At 36.2% G+C, this 27,664-nt stretch overlaps 1 protein-coding gene across 3 annotated transcripts in view; it reads left to right on the forward strand.

Moving 5' to 3' along the window:
* Positions 1 to 27,664, forward strand: part of ADAMTS20 (ADAM metallopeptidase with thrombospondin type 1 motif 20) — a 90,718-nt gene that overhangs the window by 23,574 nt on the left and 39,480 nt on the right. For 2 of the 3 annotated variants that reach the window (XR_008974432.1, XM_057425584.1), the window contains exons 5-19: positions 3,746 to 3,829; positions 4,553 to 4,677; positions 5,146 to 5,186; positions 5,493 to 5,598; positions 6,653 to 6,799; positions 7,629 to 7,770; positions 9,054 to 9,158; positions 17,653 to 17,798; positions 19,123 to 19,304; positions 19,401 to 19,537; positions 20,695 to 20,812; positions 24,596 to 24,691; positions 25,958 to 26,124; positions 26,232 to 26,361; positions 27,437 to 27,563. Coding sequence is in view for 2 of the 3 variants with exons in the window: in XM_057425584.1 (XP_057281567.1) it covers positions 3,746 to 3,829; positions 4,553 to 4,677; positions 5,146 to 5,186; positions 5,493 to 5,598; positions 6,653 to 6,799; positions 7,629 to 7,770; positions 9,054 to 9,158; positions 17,653 to 17,798; positions 19,123 to 19,304; positions 19,401 to 19,537; positions 20,695 to 20,812; positions 24,596 to 24,691; positions 25,958 to 26,124; positions 26,232 to 26,361; positions 27,437 to 27,563 (1,853 nt within the window). In the remaining variant the exon portion in view is untranslated. The remainder of the gene's footprint in view (positions 1 to 3,745; positions 3,830 to 4,552; positions 4,678 to 5,145; positions 5,187 to 5,492; positions 5,599 to 6,652; positions 6,800 to 7,628; positions 7,771 to 9,053; positions 9,159 to 17,652; positions 17,799 to 19,122; positions 19,305 to 19,400; positions 19,538 to 20,694; positions 20,813 to 24,595; positions 24,692 to 25,957; positions 26,125 to 26,231; positions 26,362 to 27,436; positions 27,564 to 27,664) is intronic. The other variant, XM_057425585.1, reaches the window with a different exon arrangement.

Below are 27,664 nucleotides of genomic sequence, written 5' to 3' on the forward strand. Positions count from 1 at the left end.
TAAGTAAAATAAAGAAATCTGTGATTGCTTAACCTACAGTGTTCTTTCTTGTTCCTCCAAGCAGAGCAGGCAGTAAGTTCCGCCTTAGATTTAGTAGCTGGAGGACTCTCTTTTAGGCACATTATGTTCCAACAGTTCAAAGTCTCTAACACAAAGGCTTGATCTTAGCAACTGAAATAATTCATTAAGACACTGGAATTTACTGTAAAAGCACCAAAACCTCATCAAGTCTGGTTCCATGATACATTTTAAGGTACTGTTCTCATTTTCTGAGCCAGGTACCTGATTATTGATATCTTTTCAAGAAATGTGCTGCATTTACTTGGTAGTAAAAAAACTTCTTGGTCTGCTATGAGTCTGCTTGCAGCAAGAAAATATAATCTTGCCTTTCTGAAAAGAAAACTTGACATGCAAAACCACCTGTGGTAGGGCTGTGTTGGCCAGCTCAGATCGTGAACTTGGCCGACTGCCTGGTCATGTGAGTGCTAGAGTTGGAGCACGGGAGGGGGAAGCCATGCATTCTAGGAGGGGATTGAGACAGCATCAAGTTAGATCATTTAATTGCAGTGAGACTGGAATCAGAAAATGGCATTATATAGTGCCATTTATAACATGGTATTAAAAGCTGGTATTTTTAATTTTCCTCAAGGCAGGGTCCTAACTTGTACTACACATTATGTTGTTTATTAGCCACTTTTCTGAATAGGACATTTTGCCACAATTTACAGTCCCTTTTTAATGGACAGTTACAACAGGGATATCAAGAGAAACTGAACTTTGTTGTGACCAAGTTGCTTCTACTGACCTGGCAGCCATAGCTGTGGTGATGACAAGATCTGACTTAGTCTTTGACAATTCCATGGAAATGAAAGCTGGGATCCTTCCATTTATTTATTTATTTTTTTTTGTTGTTCTTTTGTTGCTGTGCAGTCTGAACTGTTCTGTGGTATGAATTCTGGTTTTAGGAGTCTGAAAAATCTCTTGAAACTGATTTCTTTTTGTCTTAGCTGTTACCTCCTACTTCTCCGAAGACTCGATTTAGATCGTTGTAAAGCAAGTATATCTGGAAATTGTAAAGAAATGGTGTATTCTATCAAATTCCTATCTCATTTCATCATTCTTTTTCTTCACTGCTTCCAATAAGAGGGCATTGAAAGAGGCCTCTGTAGAATGTAGGAGCAGGGAGTACTCTATACCTTTTTTCTTCCACGAAAGTTAATAAATTCATATTCCAGATCTTTTATCATTCCGTGCATTGGTCTATCATTTCAGGTCTCGGTTGATGATTTTTAGCCTGTACAGTTCCTGAGGTAGAACTTCAAGTTTGGTTTGTGGCTTTCAACTCCAGAATATTTCTCTTCACACATGTGTTCAGTGAGCCCACAGAATATACCTTCTTTCACTAGTAAGGTGTGATTTAACCCCAGCCAGCATCTAAGCACCACCCTGCTGCTTCCTTGCTTCCCCTCAGCAGGATGGGGGAGAGAATTGGAAGAGTAAAAGTGAGAAAATTCATTCACGGGGATAAAGACAGTTTAACAGGGAAAGCAGAAGGTGCTTGCACAAGCAAAGCAAGATAAGGAATTCATTTACCACTTCCCCTGGTCGGGCAGGTGTTCAGCCATCTCAAGGAGAGCAGGCTCCATTGCACGTAACAGTTACTTGGGAAGACAAATGCCATCACTACGAACATCCCCTCCTTCTTCCTTCTTCCCCCAGCTTTATTTGCTGAGCATGCTGCCATATGGGATTGAATATCCTTTGGGTCAGTTGGAATCATCTGTCCTGGCTGTGATCCCTCCCAGCTCCTTGTGCACCCCAAGCCCCCTTGCTGGTAGGATAGGATGGGGAGCAGAAAAGGCCTTGTCTCTGTGTAATCTCTACTTAGCAATAACTAAATCATCCTAGTATTTGCACTGTTTTCAGCACAAATCCATAGCATAGCCCCATACTAGCTACTATGAAGAAAATCATGCCAGCCAAAACCATTACATAAGGGTATCTCATTATCAACATGGCATCTTGATTTCCGATCTTTTGAAAGCAGTGGTAATAACTAAACGTTTGGAGATCATGACAAGTTCCCATGAGACAGGGGATCCATGCTTGAACTCGAATGTGGGGTTAATAGGAATAACTTGTATGTTTATCACAAGCAGCACAAGCTTACCTAAGACAACAGTTCATTCAAGAATTGTTGACTGTCAGTCAAAAATGACTGTTTGTGATACTTCATAAGGAAGATAAAGATCCAGAAATACCTTTTCTAGGTTTATCCAAGTGGACCTGAAACTGTAAGAACACATTATGAGCTCAGCAGTTTGTGGTAGTTTAAAAATGGTTTCAATAGTAGCAAAATGGTAGTTTATTCCATTCAAATTCAGGTAACACTTGTTGTCTAAGTAGTGCTTGAGCTTTTACAGGTGCCTTTTCTTGGGTAAAGGTGTTTGAATGTGTCTGTGCCTAATTGAACTCTGTTTGAGAGATGCTCCTTATTTCTACCTGAGAATAATTAGACAATTGCTGGTCAGTAACCAAAACCAGAGACCGTATAGAGGAAAGCAGACAATAGCTGTGCTGCTCTGAAATGTGCTCTCCACATGGATTCTGAAACTGCATCTCCTTCCCTGCCCTTATCAGGGAAGCTTGTGTATCAATAAAAGAATGAAGGACAATGCTGCACATTATGTTCTCTCCATTTTAGAGAAAAGAAGGGTTTGAGCTGGGAGCTAGGACTCAGAATTACTTGGTCTCAGGTACATAGGATTCATACACAGCAAGGCTGTAATTTCATAAGAAATTTGAGCCATTTCAAGTGTAGGCTGCTTTTAAAAGAAGTCAGTTTTTATGCACCTTTCCATCTGTCAGCACCTGTGTCAGAGGAGCTGACGCCAGGAATGAGATCACATTGAGCATTATAACATGATACAAAAAAAAAAAAACCAAGAAAAAAGAATTTGTTTTCAGGTGGATCAGTTCTTGATTTTCTTACTTGTGTAGCTTTGCAGCTTTGTCACAAGCCAGAATGGAGGAAAGCCGGTACTTCCATGTTTGGTGGCAACTCTTGTTTAGATAGGCTTGCTTTAAGCGAAATTGTAGAAGGCATCTGGATGGGATGTCTGAAGTTATTGAGAATGAATAAACTTTTTTACTGCTTTTAGAGAAGAATAACATTGAAAATGGTTTACTTTAGTGTATGAAATTGAATCATGACCTTTACTATCTGGGTGAAAAATTATATAAAAAAAAATGCCTGTTGGGTATGTAAATACAAATTTTATAAATGAAGAAAGGATCATTTGTGTGTGTTGTGTATATTTTTTCAATATAGGTTTACAGCTCAGTCCAGTTTCCATTAAAAGCAAGGGCAAAAACATACTGGTTCAAAGCTGCTTTTGAAAATCCTCTAATATTTTATGTAGTGATTCTACAAATTGTCTGCATAGGTCTAAGTTGGTTTATGACAGCCACAGTAACATTACTTTTGTTCTTTGATATTTTATCAATGAACTACAGGTTTTACAGTGTACTAGACATGATGTCTAAATGTTCTGGAATTAGTCTATAGCTATGTGAAAAACTGGACAGCTGTCATCATATGCTTGGGTGGAAAGGTACAGAGATGGGTGCATGAGGTATCTGTTGTGTAGCAACTTGTTTTTCTTTGATAACCTATTTGCATGACAGAAAGATATATGGTTTATCAGATGAGTTTAATATTCTAATCTGACTTTTTTCTCTTTAGGTTGCAGCAATCTATAAAGATGCAAGTATTGGAAATCTTATAAATATAGTTATTGTAAAATTAATTGTAATTCACAATGAACAGGTAGGAAAAATAAATATAAAAAAGATTCATTTTGAATAGAAAAAACAAAACATACGAATTTGCATTGTAATTCCAAAGTTTGCAACTTTTCAGTTTTAAATGCAAACTATTTTCTTTAACTATAAATGGGTTTGGTTTTTTGTGTTGTTTTTTTTTTTTAAATAGGACAGTAAATGTCAAAAGTGAGCTTAAGTGCAGAGACTTTATGAATGCCTGTATTTCCCCATGTCTCTATTAGCACCTTCTGTTGACTGAATGGACATAAATTAGATACCATATGAAAGCTAATGTCATAAAGTGTGGTTATACACACGGAAACATAACAAGGAAATGACAGCTTTAATAAAGGGTTTTGATCGAGGGTTTTCAGCCTTCACAAATAATTTTAAGATTGTAAGAAGTGTTCACTTTTCAAACACATATTTTAAAATTTATTTATCATAAATACCACTGTTTTTTTTCATTTTTTTTAATTATTTTAGTATTTAACACATGGTAGATGCTCATAAACATTCATTAAAATAATGGATTCTCATGACGGATGACTCGTAGCTAAATTAAGATCTGATCCTACAAATCTGTGTGAGTGAACTCTTGCACTGAGTCCTTCCGACTTCCTTTCCATGCACGGTTACTGTTTTGGAGATTAGGGACACAAATGACAAAGTAATGAGTGCAAGTGCATTGCTATTAATTTTATTTTTTTTTGCCATCTCTTTTTAGGAAGGACCAGCTATCACTTTTAATGCGGCTACCACTCTTCATAATTTTTGTTTATGGCAGCAAGCACAAAACACTTTGGATGATGCTCACCCTTCTCATCATGACACTGCTGTTCTTATCACTAGGTACAGTATCTGGTTCTGGTGTTCATTCACTGAAATCTATTCTCCCTTTTGTTTTTTCCATCCCATACCACCCTATTGTTCAAGTTGGACAAACTCCAGCACTTCAAACTGTTTGATATTTGTCCTGAATTTTACATTGTTATTTTGGCAGATGGTCCACTACATAAGGTCATTTCAAGTATACTGGCATCTCCACATTTTTCAGCAGCATTTCATGCTTGATCTCCCTTCTGCTTTTTAGAGAAATAACGTAATATTTGGGTTTTTATTATTTGCAAGCTAAATAGAAATCAATACAGTGAGGTTAATTTGGTGAATTTAAATTAGTTAGTTCAAAAGAACACAAATTTTTTGAATGGACTGTAAGAGAGATTTTCAATTGCTGTAATTTATATAGCAACAGTGAAATACTTTAAGAATGTTCTTTTATTTGATATAACAGTTTAAATATTTTTATTTTTGTTCAAGGGAAGATATCTGCAGAGCAAGAGAGAAGTGTGATACTCTTGGTGAGTTGTTCTTTTTTAATCAATATGATTTTATAACAGAAAATATATGAGAATTTCACTGTAGGGACAAAAAATCAGTTAGGAATAAATCAGAAAATAGATGTTAAATCTAAGTGACACAGACAAAAAAAACCCGACTTCTCAGTGCTCTTCTGCCCTAGCACATACCTTGGTGGCAGGTGGTTTGTTTTGTGTAAATTTGCTGCATAGTTGATGTGTGACTTTCAACTTGGGTACCATACATAAGGTCACTTCTAAGTGAAAATTCATTCTGTTAAGCTTTTATATAAGGATGGAATTTTGCAGGTTTGGCAGAGCTAGGTACAATGTGTGACCCACTACGCAGCTGTTCCATAAGCGAGGAAAATGGATTGAGTGCTGCTTTTACTATAGCGCATGAACTTGGACATGTGTAAGTACCTGTTTTCCAGTAAGTAGTTTTATTCCCTTCTGAATATGACCAATTTCTAGTGATGAGCTCTATGTTTTTAAGAGGGTGCAGTCTGGTAAGTCCTTTTAGAAGAGTTGCTATTTTTGCCTCTTGCAGTGAGCCAACTCTCCCCCACCTACCTGTAGAGAAATAGTGGATTTTATAACCTGGTTCATATCTTGAATTATGGGAAGTACTGGCCAGCTGTCTTCTCTCCTTTTGTCATATAAACTGCTACATAATCCTGCTAACACCAGCTGCATTCTAGCCCTTACAGGACTTTACCATTAAGAAAAAATAATTGCTAATATAATACAGAAATATTCTTCCTTGTGGTCGATCCTTTCAGAATACAAGTAAAGGAACACAAAGAGAAATACTTTACACAGAAAAATAAGAGGAGATGACAGCATTTTATTTTATGAAGCATACCTCATCGATGATGTTAGAAGGGTGCTATATTCTAGCTCAGTGAGTCATGACACTATAGGTAATGACGATATTACAGAGCTCACCAGCTAGCTAATTGATTTTCGTGTACCTGAAGTTCTTTTAGATACCTTCCATTTGTCATGGAACTTAAATTGAGATATAAAATAAGAAAACCTGTTAGTTGCATAAATATGATTTTGATGTGCTCTGTAGTTTGCTTTTGTTACTGAATAGAAAGAGTTATGACGTGAATATTGGGCTAGTATGTTATGGACAGTCTAGTGATGGCCTGTATAATCAGTTGAGGAGACAGGTTGTTCATTCAAAGCAGCATACTCTGGGAGCACTAGAATTTTTCTGGTGAGCTAAAGAAATATGTAATTGTAGAATTCTGTTGTGCCTGGAATTAGGAGCTTTTTGGATAAGGAGAGAATATTGTAAGGCATTTTGAAGATGCCTGTTGCCATGGTGTCAGATAGTCATACTATCTTCTGTTAAATTTTAAGGCATTCTCAAACTCAAACCTCAAGCATTTGCTGCTACAACAAAGAGAGTTTCAATTAATTATTGCTGAATTTGGGATTTTGTCTGGTTTGATTTTTAGATTTAATGTGCCTCATGATGACAGTTTTAAGTGTAAAGAAGCTGGGATTAAACATCAATACCATGTGATGGCTCCAACTTTAAATTACCATACAAGTCCATGGACCTGGTCAAAATGCAGTCAGAAATACATCACTGAATTTCTTGAGTAAGTATCAATATAATGCTGTGGGTTTGGGTTTGGTTTTGGTTTTGTTGTCAGTTTGTTTTGTCTTCCAATTCCATGTATTATTGAGGAGTATTTTAAAGTTATTGCTTAAATAGAATCATAGAATCATAGAATCGTTAGGGTTGGAAAGGACCTTAAGATCAAGTTCCAACCCCTCTGCCGTGGGCAGGGACACCTTATGCTAAATCATATCACCCAAGGCCTCGTCCAACCTGGCCTTGAACACTGCCAGGGATGGAGCATTCACAACCTCCCTGGGCAACTATTGGTTTTGTGCTGCTCTTAGGGTTAATCATTGGCTTGTAGGGCCTCAGTTGTCCAGAAAAATACATGTATTTAACACTTTGGATGATTCATGACTTTGTTAAAGCTGTACTCAACATGTAAAGCTAAGAAGATTTTTTTTTTTTCGACCTAGTGATGTTAATTATTGAAAATATCTTTAGTATAATTTTAGTAAGTCAGAATAGGCACGCTTTATTTTTGGAATTTATTTTTTTTTAAAATAAGTGCTAGGTAAACTTTAGGCAGTGCCATCTCTTTTTTTCATGTAAGAATGTGAAAATGAGAAATGACAGCCAGCAGGCAAAAAACCTGAAGCTTTGTTTGGTGGATTTAATGCAAAATACAATAAAGGAAAATCAGGTGACCTAGTATATTTCATAGATTTTAATTAAAGTAATTATATAGGCAGGTAGTAATGCAAACCTATAACTTCACTGAGATATGCATGTGTAAGTGTTGATTGAGTAGGTTCCCAATGAATTAAGATCACTTTATTCACATTTTATTCCTGTTCTTACAACAGTACTGGTTACGGTGAATGCCTCCTAGACAAACCTAGTGGAAGAATATATGATCTTTCCTCTCAGCTACCTGGGTCAGTGTATGATGTCAACAAGCAGTGTGAACTTATGTTTGGTCTTGGGTCACAAGTGTGTCCCTATCTGGTGAGTGAACAGCACATCATCTTAATCTAAAAAATTACTGAATGGTGGGTTTAGAAATCAAATCTCATTCTTCATGGTTTTGGAAGAATTTTATACTAGAATATGTCAAAGTTCAGGATCTATTTTAGTGAAGGGTGGAGAGTGCAGTGGAGAGCATCACAGCTCCATATGCTAGAAATATATAGAATTAAAAAGTAGGATGCATTAATTTTGATTTGCACACCTGTGAATGTGATTGTAATGCCTTTAATGGATCTAAAGCTGCATAAATTAAGGCTTTCTGCAACTACTGAAGGGGAGTGATTTCAATTCTTTCTACAGATGTTTTCAGATTATAGCTATCTTACTCTTTCTTATCTGCTTCATCTAGTGCTTTTTAAAAAAATATAACTTGAAAGTTAATATATTAATTCAGATATTTGTTCTAAATATTTGGTCCAAAGAGTAGATTCCCTCTACTTTGTCGAAAAGTCAAAAATATTTTCGTGCCTGTTAGAGCGTACATTTTGTGTACTGAACCAAAAATTTATTTAAAGCAAAATTGGGATCTGGAAAAGAAAACTTGAGTAGATGAATACTGAAAATTAAGTTGTATTTTGAAAACCTAATGTGGCCACTACAATATGAATTTAACACAAATATAACATTATGGCTTCATTCATTACTGTCAAGATGTCATGTAGAGTTAGATTTTGGACCAAGTTTCAAATACCTTTACTAGTATTGCATGGCTTGTTAGAACTATTTAAAGGTGGGAATTCAAGATCGGGTTCAGGTTGAATGAAATTTTTGTGAGGTAAAATATTTAGGAGGAGTCCAGCCCTATGGGAATACTATAGAAAAGTAAAGGGGGATTGAAAGACCTGAAGAAGGTGTAACTGAAGACTGCTTTGTAAATTTTGTAATCCATAAAGGCTACTTGTCCATTAAGAGTCTTTTAACGGTTTGAAAAGGAGGCTTTCGTAATTTTCTAGTCACTGTATTTTTAAGAGGAATTCCAGTTAGAGGTTTTTTCTAAGTATTGTCGTATCAACTGTAACCTATTGCATACTTTTTTAATTGAATTTTCTACTGGATTAGAAAATGAAGTTGTCTTTTACTTCTAATGGGATCAGTTTCAAATTTTCCACGTTCCTACCTGGCCTTAAGCAAAGTCCATTTTGGTTTGGTGGGGTTTTATCTGTGAAAAACTGCCCACATAGTATAAGAAAACAATACAAATATTCAACTAATGTCTAAAAAGATGTTACAGGTACAAAAAAAAGTAATTGTTTTCTTTTTAGAAACAATGCAAACGCTTATGGTGCACAAGCACAGAAGGTGTTCACAAGGGTTGTCGTACTCAGCACATGCCTTTGGCTGATGGAACTGTTTGTGGTGTGGGAATGGTAAGCTTTGATTTGCTTCTTGATGCTTGCATATGGTAAAATTGTTGATGTAGATAAGAAAGATCAGTGCTCGCTTTGTGGCAGTACTGCGCCTGTACTGTACTGATTGTGTGAGCAGTACCTACCTGACTTTATCTGCAGTTTCTTACGGTCCAGTAATGTTGTGATATAAATAACATAGGTTGTCTGTTCAGAATAATTATAAAAGTTTACAGATACCACGTTGGCTAAAAATAGGTGGAAGACCTCAGGGGAAAGTTGCCATCTTTTCTTCTGATTGAAAAGTTCAGATCATTCATAACAAGTTGTGTTTTTTACTTATCAGTAGCGGTCCACAGTTGAATTTCCTGGAAACAAAAAATCCCACCAGAGTGTTTCCCCCAGTTTGTTGTGTTGATGCTGTTTCGCTGAACCACAATAAATTAAGTATGAGAACTTAGATACAGGAGTACACTTTCCTGGAAAGAGGGAGTTTTTGGATTAGAATCCTGGTTTCAGTAGATGTTTGTGCATTGTATCTGTTTCACACAAAATATGAAAGCATGTACCAGTACCTCTTGTAAAAGCTGTAGCCGCACATAACTTGCATTCATATACTGTCTTGATTATTACAACATAATTCAGGGTACTTGGATCTTTTCGGTGCTAAAAAGCTCTTGTCTAATGCTTAGGACTGCCTGGTTTTATGAGGTATGGACTGAATACTTTGTCACATTTGCTCATTGGTTTATTTGGCAAAGACTGGGTGATGAGAGTGCAGTTCACTACTTCCTTATCTGCTAGGTTGTTTTTGAATGCAGATCTTGTTCTATATCCTTAAATGATACAGCTTTCCTTGGACTGTCCATAGGGTCATTAATATCTAATTAGTAGTTGTAGTCAAGACACTTAGAGAACCTTAATAGAAATAGAAGTAGTGGTGGAGGCTACTTGAAGCCAGAGCTAGTGAAGATTTGAGGGTTATTGTTTTGGATTTGTACGTAGTTTGGGAAGTGAACAGAAATTAGGTGCTCAAGTTTTTTGCTGATCTAGTTTTGGCTTCTCCATGTCTCAGTTCACCAAAAGCAAACAGAAGTATTTTCTTACCTGTCAGGGGATTATGAGAATAAATACTTCAGAGTTTGTTTTCTTTTTTTGCATACTCAGATATGACAGCGATTGTCTTAAGTATGGCTGATTTATTATGTTGAGCTATTTTTAATAGTAGTGTATTTTGGCAGTGTCACAGCCTGTGGAAGCAATGTTAACTACTTTTGAGAGTTTTATAGGTTCAAAGATGATTAAAAAATATCTAGTCTAATTTCTATGTATAAAAGGCTGCTACATTTCCCCCAATAGCTTTTAATCTTTACAGATTTTTTTTTTCCCCTTATTTAGTAAGACAGTAGAAGTGAGAAATTTGAAAATACTGTCTTAATGGATTACAATTTAGTGGGTAAACTGTCTCAAATGGTTTCTTTCTCTCAGGCAAGATTAGGAAAAGTTATTTGAAGGTTTCAGTGGAAGATTTGTTTGATTAATCCTGTGCATGCAGCTGGTGTTTTAATGTTTAACCCATTTTTCAGTCAGTCACTGATCAGAAAGAAAGTTTGTCTTTATATAAACTTCATGTGTAATCTTTAGTTCAGTTGACTCTAATTTGCCAACATCAGAGGACTTCTTTTATATAAGAATACAAAAACCTATTTTATGCAATTACTGCAGTGAAACCAGTTTTCTCTGGCAAGTGAAGAGCTAATTACAGTCATTAGCTCTGAAAGATGTAAGAAAGAACAGCAATTAATCTGACAAATTGTCATCTGTTCCTGTCTAAGAGACAGCTCCTTTCAAGCTCAGTCAGCAAGTTTCTGTTGATGTTAGTGGGAATGAGACATGGAGACTAGTAATTGTAATTAATATTTACCAGCAAGCTAAATAAATTTGTATTTGGCATTTGCAGCAGTTTTGCTGTGATGTATACAGAAAAGATCCATTTAATGCATTTGTAATTTTAGTATCAACTTTTTAAGTTTAGATTTGACATGTGAGTTTATTTTCACTGTATTCTTCAGTTATTCTTCAGGTTGTGTCTAATTAGTGGATCTTGCTCTATGGAGTCCTCTAATAGGCCTTGTAGATTTCCTTCTCTAAAAATACAAGAAGATAGAATCTAATAATATGAGATAATAATATCAATGCATGTATTTTGAAATAGAATTGTGTATTGTATATGGTGTCTGTAAGAGCTCAGTGACTTCTTTATGTATATAATCTTAGCAGTAGGTAGGGGTAGCATTTTATTAAAATGTTAAAAGGAAAATGCAGCCAAACATTTCAGTGTCTTATAGATAATAAAGAAAATACTTTCTTGGGAATTCGAACATTTCACTTTTACTTCTATTTGCTGTCTAGTCAAATTTCTTTGAGCTGATTGACCTGTACTTTGTTCATCTTGGAGTTACCTGCAAAAATGAATTATATTTGCTTGCTTGGCTTCTGCTGAAGAACTTGAAAATTTCTCTTCATCTCCTCTTTTTACAAATTCTGAGTGCTTAGGACTGACATAGCCTATAAGGAGCAGTTCTGCTGCTTCTGAGAACAGTTTGTGACTCCGTTGATATTCACTTTGTGTCTCATTGCTTCCGGTGGTTTTTGTTTGCCTATTTGGTTTCACAAATATCTGTAGGCCAGCTCTTCTAACATCATGCAGACCTTCCCTGAAGCAGAGGATGCAGCTTTTAAATTCTTTGGCCTAATTGGTACTTCAGAGACAAAATGATAGTGAATATATCTACATATATCTAGGCATGTTATATGTAAACGTTTACTAGTTTTGCAGGGGTGAATTTCTATGCAGCATAGGGCTACATTAGTCACTGCTTGAAAGTGTTTCTGATATTCTTTGTGAGAGATATTATTAAATACAAAGGTAGCATTCCTGAATTGTTTTCCTAAATACAAGTATATAAGATAACTACAATATACATTTTTATTAAAATATTGTTTTTATTGTTTAATGAGGAACAATGGCATGAAAAATAGTAAATTATTAGTGCTTTTTTTCTGCCTTATCTCTGTAATCAAAGCTACCGTTGGAGTATCTTTGGAATTAAGAACTGTATGATTAGTCAAAAGTAGCCTGCTCACTGGATGCCACAATGAATTTTGTATATATGGTTGCAATTTTAGTTGTGAAGTTATAAGCTGTATGTGCAAATTTAAAACACAATGAATCATGGGAATAACAGTATTTATATACTGTGTTGAGGACCAAGATACCAGAGGAGGCCCCTATGTATTACAAGATATACAAGAGAGTTATTTTCCATTGAGACAGCAGCTGGACTGCTTTAATTAGCCTGGCTTCCTGATCTTAACTATTGTAATTCTAGTTACCATCATGTTCCAGGTAGGAATTAATTTAATGAATGTTTAGGAAATGTGAACAACTTGGAGCAGATCTTTTTGCTTCACTTCCTCTTAGATTTTCCTATTGCATCCTAGTCAGAAATTTCTTTGTACTTGGAAATTTCTGTGGACCAGCAGGCTCTTGGTATCATCTGCTTGGATTATGCTTTCAGTTGATTTCTTTTCTTTTACTACCTATTTTTTTTTTTTGGGGGGGGAGACTGTTCTAGTCAAGGGTTTCTGTAGTGAGGAATTTACTTACACTTATACTCTGGGATAGTATGACAGATTTCTCCTTACCTTGAGCATAGGAATCTTAGGAAGTTTTGGTGGTGTTTTTTTCCTTTCTTTCTGAAATTCCAAAGTAGTGGGTTTGGAGAGTGATTCAGGTTTTGGCATGTTGGCATCTCTGTTCAGATTTTAGAATACCCCCACCTTCCTCACCCAAAGCCCCAAACAAAACAAACATCAACAAAATACTATTAGTGGGTAGAATTAAAAGGAGTAGTAAGTTGTGGTATTATGGAAAAGAAAGATCTACACTATTATGTGTAAGCAAATTGGTTACAAGCCAACTGATAGACAAACTCTACTTACATGTATCTATCTCCAGCTTACACCTGGCTCAGAATCATGGCTTCTGTAAAATGAAGTGATGCAGTTTTTAGCATTGTAGTTTATGTGATATTCCAGTAATGGTTAACTCATCTGTTGTAGTTGGTGATGCACAACTGAGCCAAACAAACCCAAAACCTGCAAAGAAGAACAGTTGGTGCAGCCATCTATCTTCTAGGAGTGGCATTCTCGGAACAAGTCTTTTTTTGGCAATGAAAATTACAGTGAAAATACCCAATAAAATGTCTTTTTTTTTAATAATTATTTTTGATACACGTAAAAGAATTGCACTGGGATCCTGCCTGGATTCCTGAGCACTACACAAATAGGCTCATATTCAATTAATTCCTTGGACATTGGAAAGAACAGGTAGGAAGTATTTATGTCATTCTGACCCAAACCTTTCCATGTCCTGGAACTGTTCTTCACAGTGTCATTTTGCTACTTAAACACTGGACATACAAGTGGCAGAAAAAGCGGCTTAGCAGCAAGAAGAAATCCACATGATACAAATCACAGTTTGATTGGAAAGTATGTGCCTTTAGAGATATGTTTCTTACTTCTATTCACTGTATAGATATATCATATATTGAGCTAGTGTCTCTAAAAATATCTAGAATAGCTACTGAGTGAATTAAGATTTCATCCTAATCCCTTTATAGCCACATAAAGAGAGGGATACAGGGACAACTGAGAATGGGGATGAAGACCAACAAAAAATTGCTTTGATCAGTAAAAGTATGAGTCTGATTCTGAAGTAAGTGCTGTACTTCAGTTGGTAGGTTATTACCCATGTATTGATTTCTTTTAAAATCATTTCAATGCTTGACTACCTTATAAGTGTAATACATGAAGATAGTTAATCTAAAAGCATAATTAATTATAGGTATATATATGTAAAGTAAGTATGAAAAATTTGGATGGGTTTTAGCAGAGTTGGGTGATAGAGGGATATGCTCACCATCTGGGAAGCAGCAGTGGATCTTTTCAACTGCAAAAGCAGAGTAGAGTATGTTTAAGGGCTCAAACCAAGAATTTTGCTATAAACGGGGATTTTTTTGTGAAATACTTTCCTGATGAGATGTGGTTTCAGAAAGATTTAAAGTTTTCTGTGGGAATATATCAAGGGAGAAATAAAATGCATAGATTTTTTTTCACAAAAAAATTAAAACGTTGAAAAATTTATTACAGTATTGCGGGTTTTGTGGGTAATACCATCTGAGTGCTAACTGTAGACTTGTCTGAGAATCTGCTACAGGGACCTGAGCTAACATAGTTGCAATTTAGATGTTTCTGTAAGCTCCATTTCTTATGTCTTGTATAGTCATTAGTCATTTTACTAGCTGGTCTATTTTTGCTGTTGTTATATTCTCAATGCCCCACTTCTTGTCTAGGTTCTTCGAGCAATGTGCTTTCTTGACTATGTGTATTAAAGGAAAAAGATGGAGAGCATAGGTCAAATATGCAACTAAATGTTTCCTTACATCCACTTGCAGCAGACAAGGCAGAGTGAGGTCTGTAGCAGTACATTCATTCAAGCGAATGAATGGGAACATCAATAGGCATAAATACAGCCAGAAAAAAACAGCTTTGAGATTTATGACGTTGGCATTCATCTGAGTGGGTGTTATCATCTTTACTCCCTGCTCATATGGTTATATGCTGAATCTGTGTAACTTCAGATTGATGCTTCTTTCCCAGCTCTACTTGATTGGAATCTACTTTGAGACAGTTCATGCTCAGACCTCAGCTACAGGCCAGATGCTTTATAGCAAACTGGTCTTGTGCTGCAGCACTGTGTTTTGTTTTCACCTGTTTTGTGGGACCAGGTATGCCCGTTTTCCTTTCCCATGTTCAGTCCACTGCAGCTTTCTCTTCCTGTGCTATTCACTGGCTCATAGTCATTCTCAGAACTCTGTCAGGATATCAGGGATGAAGAAATTGTATTTTGTAGGGCAAAAAAGAAATCAGAACAATAGAATAGGATATTTGGAAGGGAAAATACAGACCTTTGTGTCCACTTCTGCAATGCTTTGTCATTTTCACTTTCTCCTCATGCTTGTTTTCAGTGTTCAACCATCTTTCCTTTTAGAAGCATCAGCAGCTACCAGTAGCACCTGTGGAAACATGCTGATGTCTGGAAATAGATTAATAGTTGGGGCTCCAATGCATGAAATTGTGTTCTCATACACTGAGCATCAACATTGCAGTCTGTCGTGGTTTAAACCCAGTCAGGTAACTCGTTCACTCACCCCCCCACACTTCTTTCCCTCCCCCTGCTCCCGGAGGGACGGAAAGGAGAGTCAAAAAGAATGCAACTCCCACGGGTTGAGATAAGAACAGTTTTAGTAACTAAGGTATAACACAAATCACTACTGCTACCACCAGTGATAATAATGATAAAGGAAATAACAAGGGAAGAGAATACAACACCTCAGCACCAGCCGACCAATAACTCGCCCTCCTCAGCCCAACCAAGCACTGACCCATACCTCCTCCAACCCTGCAGTCTCCCAGCCCTTCCCGCTAACTCCCAGTTACATCCTGGGCATGACGTGCTGTGGTATGGAATACCTCTTTGGTCAGTTTGGATCAGGTGTCCTGTCGCTGCTTCCTCCTGGCTTCCCCTCCTCCCTGGCAGAGCATGAGGCTCACAAAGTCCTTGGCCAAACCAAAACATCGCTATCAGCTCTGTTCCCAAGCTGAAAGTCAAAACACTGGACTGCACCAGCTACCAAGAAGGAGAAACATGACTGCTACTGCTGAACCCAGGACACAGTCTTTGCCCCATCTTCAAAAAACCTGTATCTCTGGGAGTAGTCTGGAAAATACAGGCAGTAAGAGTGAACTTGGAGTCCCTTTTCCCTCGCATCCATCTATCACTCTCCTTGATTCATAGAACTGTAGAATCATAGCCTGGCAATTAACACATTAATAATTTCTTTAAAAATTACTTTTCTGGGAATTTAGCAAGTTTAATTAGCTATAAGGTAAGTTGGAAGTACCTGAAATGAGTTTATCACATTATAGTTCAATCCTTAGGTAAGAGTCAAACTGCTTATTATAAGCAGGTGACTCCTCAGTATAAATCTGGGTACCTGTAGGTTCATTGATCCCAAATTTGAATCATTAAATTAGTTTTAAAAAAGGGTTAAATCTTTGAGTTAATTTATTTTCTGTGTGTCAGAGGTTCTTAAATAGATTTATGTGCCAGAGACTTTAGTTACCAAAATCCTTCTAGACTTTAAGCTAATTCAAAGCTGTTTTGTGTCACAGAGGCAAAGCCTAAGCTTCAGAAATAACAAGCAGTGGAGTTGAAGTAATCTGTTCTGATAATTCTAGTGAGTGATCCATCTATGTTCTGCAGGGAAAGATGGAATAAGCCATTCCCTGTCAATACGATTAGGATAATCTGTCCTGACAACAAAACTAATGATCAGTCTAATCCAGAGTCTGCAAACAGTCATCTAAAATAAAGAATTCTCTCTATTGTGTGTGAGCACTGACCCCATGTAGTCAATTCTGCCCAGTGTCTTGTCTCCAGATGCAGGCAGTCTTTGATGCTTCAGAGGGTGTATGGAGTCAAGGACAAAGTTGAGGACACATTATCCACACAGAATTTAGCAGGAGATACAGTGCTGACATTTTAGTACCTTGTAAATATCCTTGTTTAGTATATAAACTATTCCACTATGCTGTGATCAAATATACCACTTGGGATTTTCTAAAGCATACAAGTGAATTAGAATTCCAGATACCATAAGTCATCAATGGGATTAGTGCTGGTAATTCCTGCAGGTTCTTTGAAAAAAGTCACACATGCACCAATCATAAGATTCTCATTTATTCTTTTTAGTCATGTACATTTTTGAGTAATCATTGAAGTGGATAAATATTTGCAGAGTCAGGGACTTCGATAACAAATACTGAGAAGCAGAGGACTGATCACTTGATTCTTCTGGGAACAAATAAAAAGCTAATAATTACACTTTCAATAAATAATAACAGTTTACAGATACAGGGTGGTGAAGAACTGACATGACCACAACAGAATAGTATTACAATGTTTGTTGTCTGAATAGCGTAAATCCCAGCAGATGAAATAAAACTTCGCCTTTAGGTGAATTTTCAGGTAGTTTTTCATCAGGACTAAAATCTGAAGTAACAGAATAGACACTGCAGTTTAGTATCTTGCTCTAAGAAGTACAAAAACATCAGGAATTCAAGGATTTTGAGATTCTTATATAGGCATTTGAATAAAGTGACAAGCCCTAAAATATATTCAGCATCCAGTAGCTTTCATAAAGAGCAAAGAACTCTAGACAGCATTTTGGAAATTATAACTGCTGGTTAAGATATCTTAAAGGAATTTGAACATGTCCAAACTGAGATTAAGAGCAGTAAGCTCTTAAATTTTGTTCTTTCTGTGTCTAAAATATACAGTAATCTTTTGCTTGACTCACAAATTGTATTCTCTTTGTCAACTGTGCAGCACTGCCGCCATGGAATTTGTGTGAACAGAGAAATGGAGATGCGTCCTGTAGATGGAGAGTGGGGTCCATGGGGACCTTATAGCTCGTGTTCAAGAACTTGTGGAGGTGGAATCAAGAGCAGCATCAGACTGTGTAATAGGCCAGAGTATGTTTTTTTTTGTTGTTGTTATACATTACTGCATAATGAAGAAATTCCGACCTAATGGATTGGTTCAAAACAAATTGAAGGTATTGTGGGTTGTGCAAATTAGGTCAAAGCATCAATAAAAAGTGCTTGTTTCAACCATGTATTGAAAAGAGAGATAAATCAACAGACTCTAATATGCAGAGAACTTCTAGATTACTCTTGTCTCTCAGCTATATCATTCATATTTATAGGTATTTCTACAGTCTTACTTTGTCAGGGTCTTTTTTTTCTAGCCTTACTCTAAATGCTGAGAGTTTCTTTAAACATTGAGATGCTTTCTTTGGAGTTAAAGCCTCAAGAAGAAATAGAGACATTGCTTAGTAAAATTTTTAGTGAAACACTTGATTTGCTTTGATTTAAGGCCTTTTCACCTTTATGATGAGAAGCTTCCATTGACTGAATAATTCAGTGTGGGTTTCATTCTTTGTCATAAAAGTCAATGGGAACTTCTCCAGAAAAAGAACCATAGCTACAGCCTGGGTAGTTTCAGGGATTTTCTAGGAAGTTATGTCATCTTGGTATTATCAGTGGGATAAATAAACCTCAATCTAACTACCCCAGGTTATTTTATATATGATGAACAAGAGGTGGTAGGCTAGATTCCCATTAGATATGCCTCTGTCAGTCTGTAGCAAAGGATAATATCAATATGCCTTTTTTTTGGTTGGTTTTTGTTTGGGTTTTTTCCCTCCCCAGGAACCTAAGTAGTACTGAATTAATGTGTAGCGGGATTTATAAGAGTTAGGAAATGGGTTTTAGACTTTACAGTATATAGGGAGGCTGTTTTCCAAAATTTTCCCTTTTTAGTTCTTTTGATCCTCAAACTGAAACTGATATTACAACTACAGAAAAGAGTGTGGCAGCTCCTAACTCTGTCTTCTTTCTCTGTCACTCTGTGAAATAATATTTTCAACTTACTGAAGGTGCTGCTTCTGTAGAAATAGGGCTGTACTCTCAGCTAAATTGGTAAAAGTGTTAGTAATGCTTTTTTTCCCAGACAAAATAATTATGACTGTAGGAGAAATACAAATGTAATATACATTAATAAACATTTACCACCTACCTCAGCAGTAGTATTTTACATGGACTTTTTATTTCCTTCTCTTGGGTATAAATGTATACACAGTGCAATAGAAGATGAGAGTGTCTGTGGGCAAAGTCAGTAGCAGATGACAGAATGCTGTGTGAGATTTTCCCCTTCGATCAGTGGCTCAAGCTGCTTTCCATGGAAAGCTGCAGTTTTAGAAACTGAGTGTGTTTTACATTTACCTATTTTTGTTAGACCAAGAAGTGGAGGAAAGTACTGTGTTGGCCGCAGGATGAAGTTTCGATCGTGTAATACTGATTCATGTCCAAAAGGCAAAAAAGACTTCCGGGAGCAACAGTGCTCTGAATTTGATGGCAAACACTTTAATATCAACGGTCTTACATCTGCTGTTCGCTGGCTTCCAAAGTACAGTGGTAGTAAGTGATTGTAAATTTTTTCAATAAATGAAATATAAATGTTACTTTAATAAAAATTTTTAAATAGACAAGAAACCTGTTGGATTTTCTTTCCAGTTTCTATGAAAGATCGCTGTAAACTTTTTTGCCGAGTTTCTGGAACAACTTCCTACTATCAGCTGAAGGACAGAGTTGCTGATGGTACTCCCTGTGGAGCAGAAACCAATGACCTTTGTGTTCAAGGCTTATGCAGGGTATTTAAATCTAAACTTATTAATTTTTAAAATCAATTTTAGCAGATGGTAAATTAGATATTAAATATTCATCCAAATAACCATTACTGAAAACATGTAAAGCAAGATGTTTTGAATTTACTTAAACTGATTTTAATCCCTACCAAATTAAAGATCTGGAAATGGAGGCAATTAAGTGAAGAACAAACAGTTGAATCTGAAAATCCACAGTCTTTTCTCATTAAGCCTCATATGTGAGAGAGTTAATATTGTGCAAGTGAGCAAAGAGAAACTGATCTAATATTGGCATAAAGGGAGAAAAGAAACACGCTGCATGTTTGTTGCCATCATATTTCTGCTATCAAAGAAAAAAAGTATAAAATCTAAGGGCAGATAAATTATGTATTTGTTATTTCATTACAAAGTCTGAAGGAACTGACCCTTGAAAGGGATCCTTTAAGCATTCTTTGCTTAATAGCAGTTATGGAAGTGCCATAGGATTTTCTTGGGAGAAACAAGGTGCTGTGTTATAACAACTCAAGACTTTTGTCAAGCTGAGGTTTTGCTGGTTGCAGTGAAACTGAGTAAATTTATGATGAGTTGAAAATGTAGCTTTCTTATGGCATTGAAGCAAGAGGAAAGAGGAGATAGCAGAGAATTTTCAGTTTATCATAATTTTAAAAAAAGGGACGTTTAAGTAAAGATACAGAAACAAAAATGGTACTTATGCTGGTTTAACCAGTATAGTCTCAGTGTATTCCTTTGCTTCTTTTGCAGTAATGACAGACTTTAAAAGAAATGATGACCATGCACACATATATACTGCTTTTGGGATTCCAAGACTTTTTAATCTAAATTTAACTTAAATTGTATACACTATATTGATTTTTCTTAAATACCAAATCTTTACACACTGTTACTTATTCTTTTACAGTTCTTGACATACTAAGTGTATTTGGACTTTGACTACATTCTTAGTACAACAGCACTATTGTGTTTTGCCCTTACATCACAGCACCCAAAATAATAGAAGGCTCTTCATGAAGGAAGACCAGATATATACAGTGAATAAGAATGGTTTTGGGGAGTGGGAAGCTTACGTTGTTTGTTTTTGTTGTATTATTGAGCTGAGTGACACAGGGCTATTGTCATTTTTCATTTATTTGTTTGTTTTATAGCAAGCAGGCTGTGATCACGTTTTGAATTCCAAGGCAAGGAGAGACAAATGTGGAATCTGTGGTGGTGATAATTCTTCATGTAAGACTCTTGCAGGTACTTTCAACAGTGCTCGTTATGGTATGTTTGTTTGGTTTGTTTTGTTTTAATCTTAATGCACATTTCAGTATGGCTTAGAAATTATGTTTTACATTTGAGGAAGTATGCTCTTTAGGGCTGCTGTCAACAAAAAATTTCTCTGATTTTTGGTCACGTACCCTCTCAAGGGTGCAGAGGCAAACACTGTGGCATACTAACCTATTAAAGGTGAAAAAGCCATACTGCTTTAAGGTCAAAACGAAAGATATGAATAGAATATACCATGAGCGTAAAAGTATTTTGAAAGGAGGAATGCTTCCTACTTCACATTCTCTCATCTGAAACGGTGCAGCTGAAGGAGTTATTCCGATGTCTCCTTTTGGTTGTGTAAAGAAATAGCAAGAAGGCTGTGCTGTGAGCAGCTGATGAGGTTCCTTTTTTCCTGCAGTGGAAAAGATAGCCTGTGAAATGTGAGCTTTCTTTTTCCAGAGAATATGGGCAGCAATGTTTATGTTCTTTCCTCTTCATTGGCATGCAGTGAATGAGAAAATTCTGACTAATCCTGGTGATTCCTAGTTCTTTGATTTAGTTTCTTTAATAGAGCTACTGGTAGTTTTTCTATCTGTAGTCCTTTCTGAGAGGTATGGAGAGACTATTTATTGTATGTGATTAGTGGTGCAGTTAAGTAGTTAGAGTGTAGAACATGGACAGAAGTCTCCGGGTTAATAACAGATTCCTAAATGCTCCTTCATGCCACTTCACTGGTTGAAAGAGACCTCAGGCCAAGTGAAAATGATACCTCGAGAGCTGCCAAGTAGGATCTTTATAGAACAAAGGAATTGTTGGTCAAACAAATTTATTTTTGTTATTTTTTTTTCCTGGCAGAGGGCTTGAGCCAAGCAAAAGTAACAAAAAATGTAAAGGTTGGATATAGCTACCCTTCCCATAGTCACTTTTTTGTGTCTCTCCCAAGAAGATGGAAGAAGACACAGTCAGCTAATAGAGACTGGATTTCTGAACATGCGGTCAAAACACTAAGGGAAAAGAATGTATGATTTTAATAATTCTGAGTAAAGGGCTGTCAGTGGTTTTGTTTCTCACCACTGTGAAAGACCTTTATGCTTATAGGTAGCACATGAATTTTGTCACGAATACAGTTGATAATGGTGACTGCTGCATAAAACTTCCATTTATACAAATATGGTTGAGAACGTCACTCTCTGCGTTGTCACAGACTTACTTCCTTTTTACTGAAGCTGGAGGGGAGAAAAACTGACACATTTTGGGATGAGGAAAACCTTTCTTTAATATTTTGGTGTTAAGCATAGTTAAATGTTTTAAATTCACTTGGAATTATAGCATATAAAAAATGATAGTGAATTATGCTGCTGGATGGTATGTGTAACCTTTGGGATTATCACACAGGTATGCAGCAATGCAAACGAGGCTGTAGTCAGCTGATCACTAAAACTTCAGTGTCCATGGGAGTTCTGTGATATCCCTAGACTAATGACTGAAAATACTGAGGAAATGTTGTTTTCCAAAAGAGTTCTGAGTTAGGATCACAAAATAAGTATGCCAAAATCCATGCTCTTAATCTTATCCTTTTAACTTCATCTAGTCCCTTTCTATACTGACACGAATCATTTTACTAATGCAAAATTTGAATTAGGCAATAGCAGCCTGTGGTGCATGCTTGTAGTCATACAGTTATAATGTTGTAATTCAATGTTTAAACACTAGTTAAACAATTATTAGAAATTCATTACAGTGAAATACTACCTTATTTAGCTCCCAGTTTAGGAAATGGTAACCTAATTATGTACACATAATTATTATTTGGCTATTATTATTAGAATATCTAATGGCATAAAATTAGAATATCTAAGAATTTCCTGGAAAGTGATAATTTTCAGTGCCTTTACTATTCTCCTATCACTGACAATGTGTTATGCAGTTTTGTTTATAGTTTCCTCCCATATTTTGTCTTCTGTCAATCTGTTACTACAAGGTCTTCAGTGTACAAGATGAAGGGCTTTTTTGAGTGTCTTTTGGTTTTCTTTGCAATAAATCAAGATTGACCGCTGTATTTATCTACAGCATGCGGTGTCAATTTGCAATTGCAGTGCTGCCCCCAGCTGGTAAATACGATGGACCTGTGATTAGGTTAAATGTTCTTTTAAATACATGGCATTGGTTTTATAGATTAAAAGTCACTGGGAAGTTAATGAATTGTGAAATTTGGCATAATTTAATCCCAAATGGCAACTAAGCACCACACAGCTGCTCACTTACGCACACACACACAGCCCCCCCCCCAGCAGAACTGGGGAGAGAACTGGAAGAGTAGAAGTGAAAAAATTCATGTGTTGAGATAAAGACAGTTTAATAGGTAAAGCAAAAGCCCCACATGCAAGCAAAGCAAACCGAGGAATTCATTCACCACTTCCCATGGTGTTCAACCATCTCCAGGACAGCAGGGTTCTATCATGTGTAGTGGTTACTTGGAAAGACAAATGCCATCACTACAAATACCCCTTCCTTCCATCTTCTCCCACCTTTATGTGCTGAGCACAACACTATATGCTATGGAACATCCCTTTGGTAAGTTGGGGTCAGCTGCCCCGGCTGTTTCCCTTCCCAGCTCCTGGGGCATCCCCAGCCTGCTCACTGGTGGGGTGGGAAGAGGAGCAGAAAAGGTCTTGAGGATGTGTAAACACTGCAGTAGCTAAAACATCCCTGTGTTATCAACACTGTTTCCAGCACATAATCCAAAATGTAGCCCTATACTAGCTACTATGAAGAAAATTAACTCTATCCCAGCCAAACCCAGCACAATTTGAAAAGGATATTGCCACTTAAATCTTTACTTGCAGAGGTTTGCCAAGTAACTAAAGTTAAATCATGGCAAGGCTGTTAAACCCAGAAAAATAGGTGGAAAATTTAGCTAAGTTTATATTAACACATCAGACTGCATGTTTTTGTTATTTCTCTTCAATTTTTGCCACACCCAGTTTTTTCTTAGACATAAGAATCCATTTGAATTTGTGAGTAGCATCTATGAGAAACAGGTTTTTTTAAACCTATGCTTATGTGCAGAGCAACAGTTTTAAAAAGTAGATTTTGATGATATTTTGTTACATTACGACAAGGCTACCATTATAGTAGTCAGAGGTAAAGATGACTCATTTGTGAATCATTTGTATTTTGAAAGGTGAGCACTAGGGTAACATTTGAAGTATCAGAATGTGGATCAAGCATGGCTAATTTATCTAATATATCTACCTGTGTGTATGGTCTGCAATACTGCAGTATTTGAGTGTTTAGGACTCCTGAGTGCTGTGAGAAAAGCTAACTGAACTGTATAATCAGGGAGTCAGCATATGTCTTATTAAGCAATTTATTCATTTTATTGTAGAAAAGTTCTGTGGCTAAATTGTGAGGAGGCTTCTTGAGTTCCACTTGTTATACTTGACTGCTTTCTGGAGTAGTGCTGCTCTCTAGAGATTTTTCTGAGTAGGTTGGACTCATGTTATTGGTGAAGAATTGAATTCACATTCCTGAGAACAGGAATGAATTTTGAAGAGTTAGGAATATCAAAGATCAGTTAACTGATTAAAAAACAAAACAAAACAAAAACCACCAACAAAGAAATTTCATATTAATGAAGGTAGTCGCATTTCCTTTCCTAAACGAAGCGGGCAGTCAGCAGCAGTTGTCACTGGTGTACTTTAGGGTTTTGTGAATAAAACTAGTTATAAGTTCATATATACTAGTATTTGACTATTTTCATATAGAATTAATTTGTGAATAATTATATTGCAGGTTACAATGTTGTAGTAAATATTCCCAAAGGAGCAACAAACATTGATATTCGGCAGCACAGCTACTCAGGGAAACCAGAAGATGACAACTACCTAGGTAAAAGCCTCCTGTGTATAATTTTGATGAATAGATTTTATTCTCTTGCCAGAGCTCATCTCTAGACATGTATTATCAGAAGTCTGGTAAAAGTCTTTAGAGCAAATATCTGATTACGCTGTATCATCATTTGCATGAGTCTCTCTGTAGATACTAGTTTTCAGAAAAATGAGTGAGATGATGTTAGACTTCTAATTCTTGAATGCGTGTGTTCACTTGTCAGAGAATAGGAATTATAGCACATTGCATGACTTTGTCAATTTTTTACTTTGTTGTGTCAATGTTAATTAAAACTCTACAAGTGAAATCAGGAATAATGCAGGAATGTATGATTTTAAATCTTGGAGGCGTACACTTCGTTTATAAATGAAGCAGTCTGACCTTCAGCAAACTTACTAGTTTGTCTCCCATTTCTCTTTTTCTATCATGTCTGAGTATAAAGATCATGTTTACAGATTTGCAAGTATACGAGAGGAACAAAAATTCATAAGCACATTGTACCATGAATCTTGGTCGTTCTCTTTCATAGTACTTACATTATATGTATAAAAGAATATGAGTGCATTTTTGATTTTGTCTCTTGTTTCGTTACTATCCTATTCAACAAACCGCAGAGTTTTCCATATGTTTTCCTTGCCCATTTGACCTGTTGTTGCACGTGCATCTTGCAGGACACAGAAACAACCCTCACCCCCTGGTACTAGCTACCATTTCAAAGGTAGTAAAGCCTGATAGCATTCCTTTACTAAAAAATTTACTTTATTTTTAAATTTCATTTTTAATTTATTAGTAATCTTTAGTAATGTAAATTGGTCATTAAATTATTATTATAAATTATTAATAATTTGTTTTTACTTTAAAATTTACTTTAAAAAGCCACTACACGAAAAGTAGCTCTAGCAAATACAAGAACTTGGGCTATAGAATAGGCCAGAAGTACAGATAATAATTGTTTCCTGCTACAGTAGGAGAACCTAACCAAATTTAAAAGTTGACTGCATGCGCAGTCAACCTTTTAGCAGAACAAATGTTACTGAAGTTGGGTTGTTATTACAGAGAAATCCATGACAACTGCTCAGGTGAAAGTTAACGATGGTTAGGATTGAATTAATGCATTAGAAACTGTTTGATATAACTTTAAAATATTGCACATGGACTAAAGTAAAGCTAAGTGTTAATGAGAAGATTATAGTATTAAGAGTTTTCATTGTTAGAACCTTTTAATTAAATAGATGCTTTATTTCCAATATTTTGTTTTACTTTTAGCTTTATCTGATATTCATGGAAATTTTCTCTTGAATGGAAATTTTGTTGTGAGCATGTCAAAAAGAGAAATCAATATACAAGGAGCCATTTTTGAGTACAGTGGTTCAAACCATACAATAGAACGAATTAACAGCACTGACAGAGTCGAAGAAGAGCTAACCTTACAGGTGTGTGTTTGATTTTTTCATGTTTAAAACTTTGCTACATGAACATTCTCTTCATAATTTTATGTTCAAATTCATTGAAAAACAGCTATCATTTTATCTCAATTAAGGTTTTGTGTGTAGGGAATTTATACAACCCTGATGTGCGTTATTCCTTCAATATCCCAATAGAAGACAGAAGTGATCTGTATACATGGGATCCTTATGGACCCTGGCAAGACTGCAGCAGGATGTGCCAAGGTACTGTGAATTATTTTGTTACCAGAACCAAAGACCTTACGGCGTTTACAAAGGGGTTAGTCTTAAGTACTTGGATTTTTCATCCATACTTGTAAGGAAGGGACTTGGTGCTGTCAGTAAACTTTAGGTGTGCAGAGCCTTTAAGGGCAGGAATGGATTCTGCTTTTGTTTTACTATTTTCAGCATTCATGAAGTGGAATTCTATGCTGAAAACTGCATTTGTATTCCTTTCTTTTGCCTGTTTAGGAGTGGTTTATATAAAACCACCAGTTGAATCAAGTCTAATGCATCATTAGAAAATGGTATTGTAGGCCTACTAATATGTATTAGACTTCTGTTATCGTGTTTCCAGGTGGCCACTGATTTGTCTAGTATCTTTCATATATATTTATTTTTCTTCTTTGGTTATCTGCTTCATGGGGTAAAGCTATTTAAAGATACATTTTAAAATATGTCTGTTATTCTACAGGCCATCTGAGTGTCAAGATAAAACCACAGTATGTATGAAATATATATATGAAGTGTATTTACACAGATTTTTGATAGATACACCTATTAGCCTGTAGATTTGTGATGGTGAGTTTCTTCTGGTTTTGAGTCAGGCTGTAGACATACTTATGTGCTAGAGAAGCTCAGCATGTGTCAGCTGTGGTACTTCTCCCAGCACTCCAGATCTTTTAGGTACACTGTGATCGAGTTTTCTGATTCCTTAAAGAAAAGGATCATAACCTCTAAGTTAAGGTGGTGGTTTGCAAATTTGACAATTAGAAAAGGACAGAAGTGATCCATTTTGGAGTAGTTAGCCTGTTGAGTAAACGGACTGTTGCTCATTGCAGTTTTCTGGAAGTTGATATCCTTGTAAAACCACTGTAATACACCTGGGAAATGGCAGGGCTGACCGGGACAAGGTTGTTCCCACCTGGAATGTAGTCAGCAACATGTTTGTGCAGAATCTCCTCTATACAATTATTAGGTTGTATAAAGAGGTAGGTTTTACAGGTTGAATGGAATCTACTAGTGTAAAAAGGCACTCTTATTTTAGCCCATTATTTGCTTTCTTTGATTCCTTTTCAAGGTATTCGAAGAAGAAGAATGACATGCATACGTAAAAGTGATCATGCAGTAGTGTCTGATCAAAGATGTGAACTTATACCCACTGTACCAGATGTTTTTGAGGAGTGTAATACAGAGTGTGAATTAAGGTAAAAATAGGTTCCTAACTTATGCAGCTGTTGTGGTCTTAACATGTTTTTGTTGATACAAGATTGAAACTAAGTAATATGGCCTGCCTTATGCCCTGGCC

Source organism: Pezoporus wallicus, unplaced genomic scaffold, assembly GCF_028554395.1.
Source record: "Pezoporus wallicus isolate ANWC-B61680 ecotype Strahan unplaced genomic scaffold, APGP_CSIRO_Pwel_v1 contig_4722, whole genome shotgun sequence".
Classification (NCBI taxonomy): Eukaryota; Metazoa; Chordata; class Aves; order Psittaciformes; family Psittacidae; genus Pezoporus; species Pezoporus wallicus.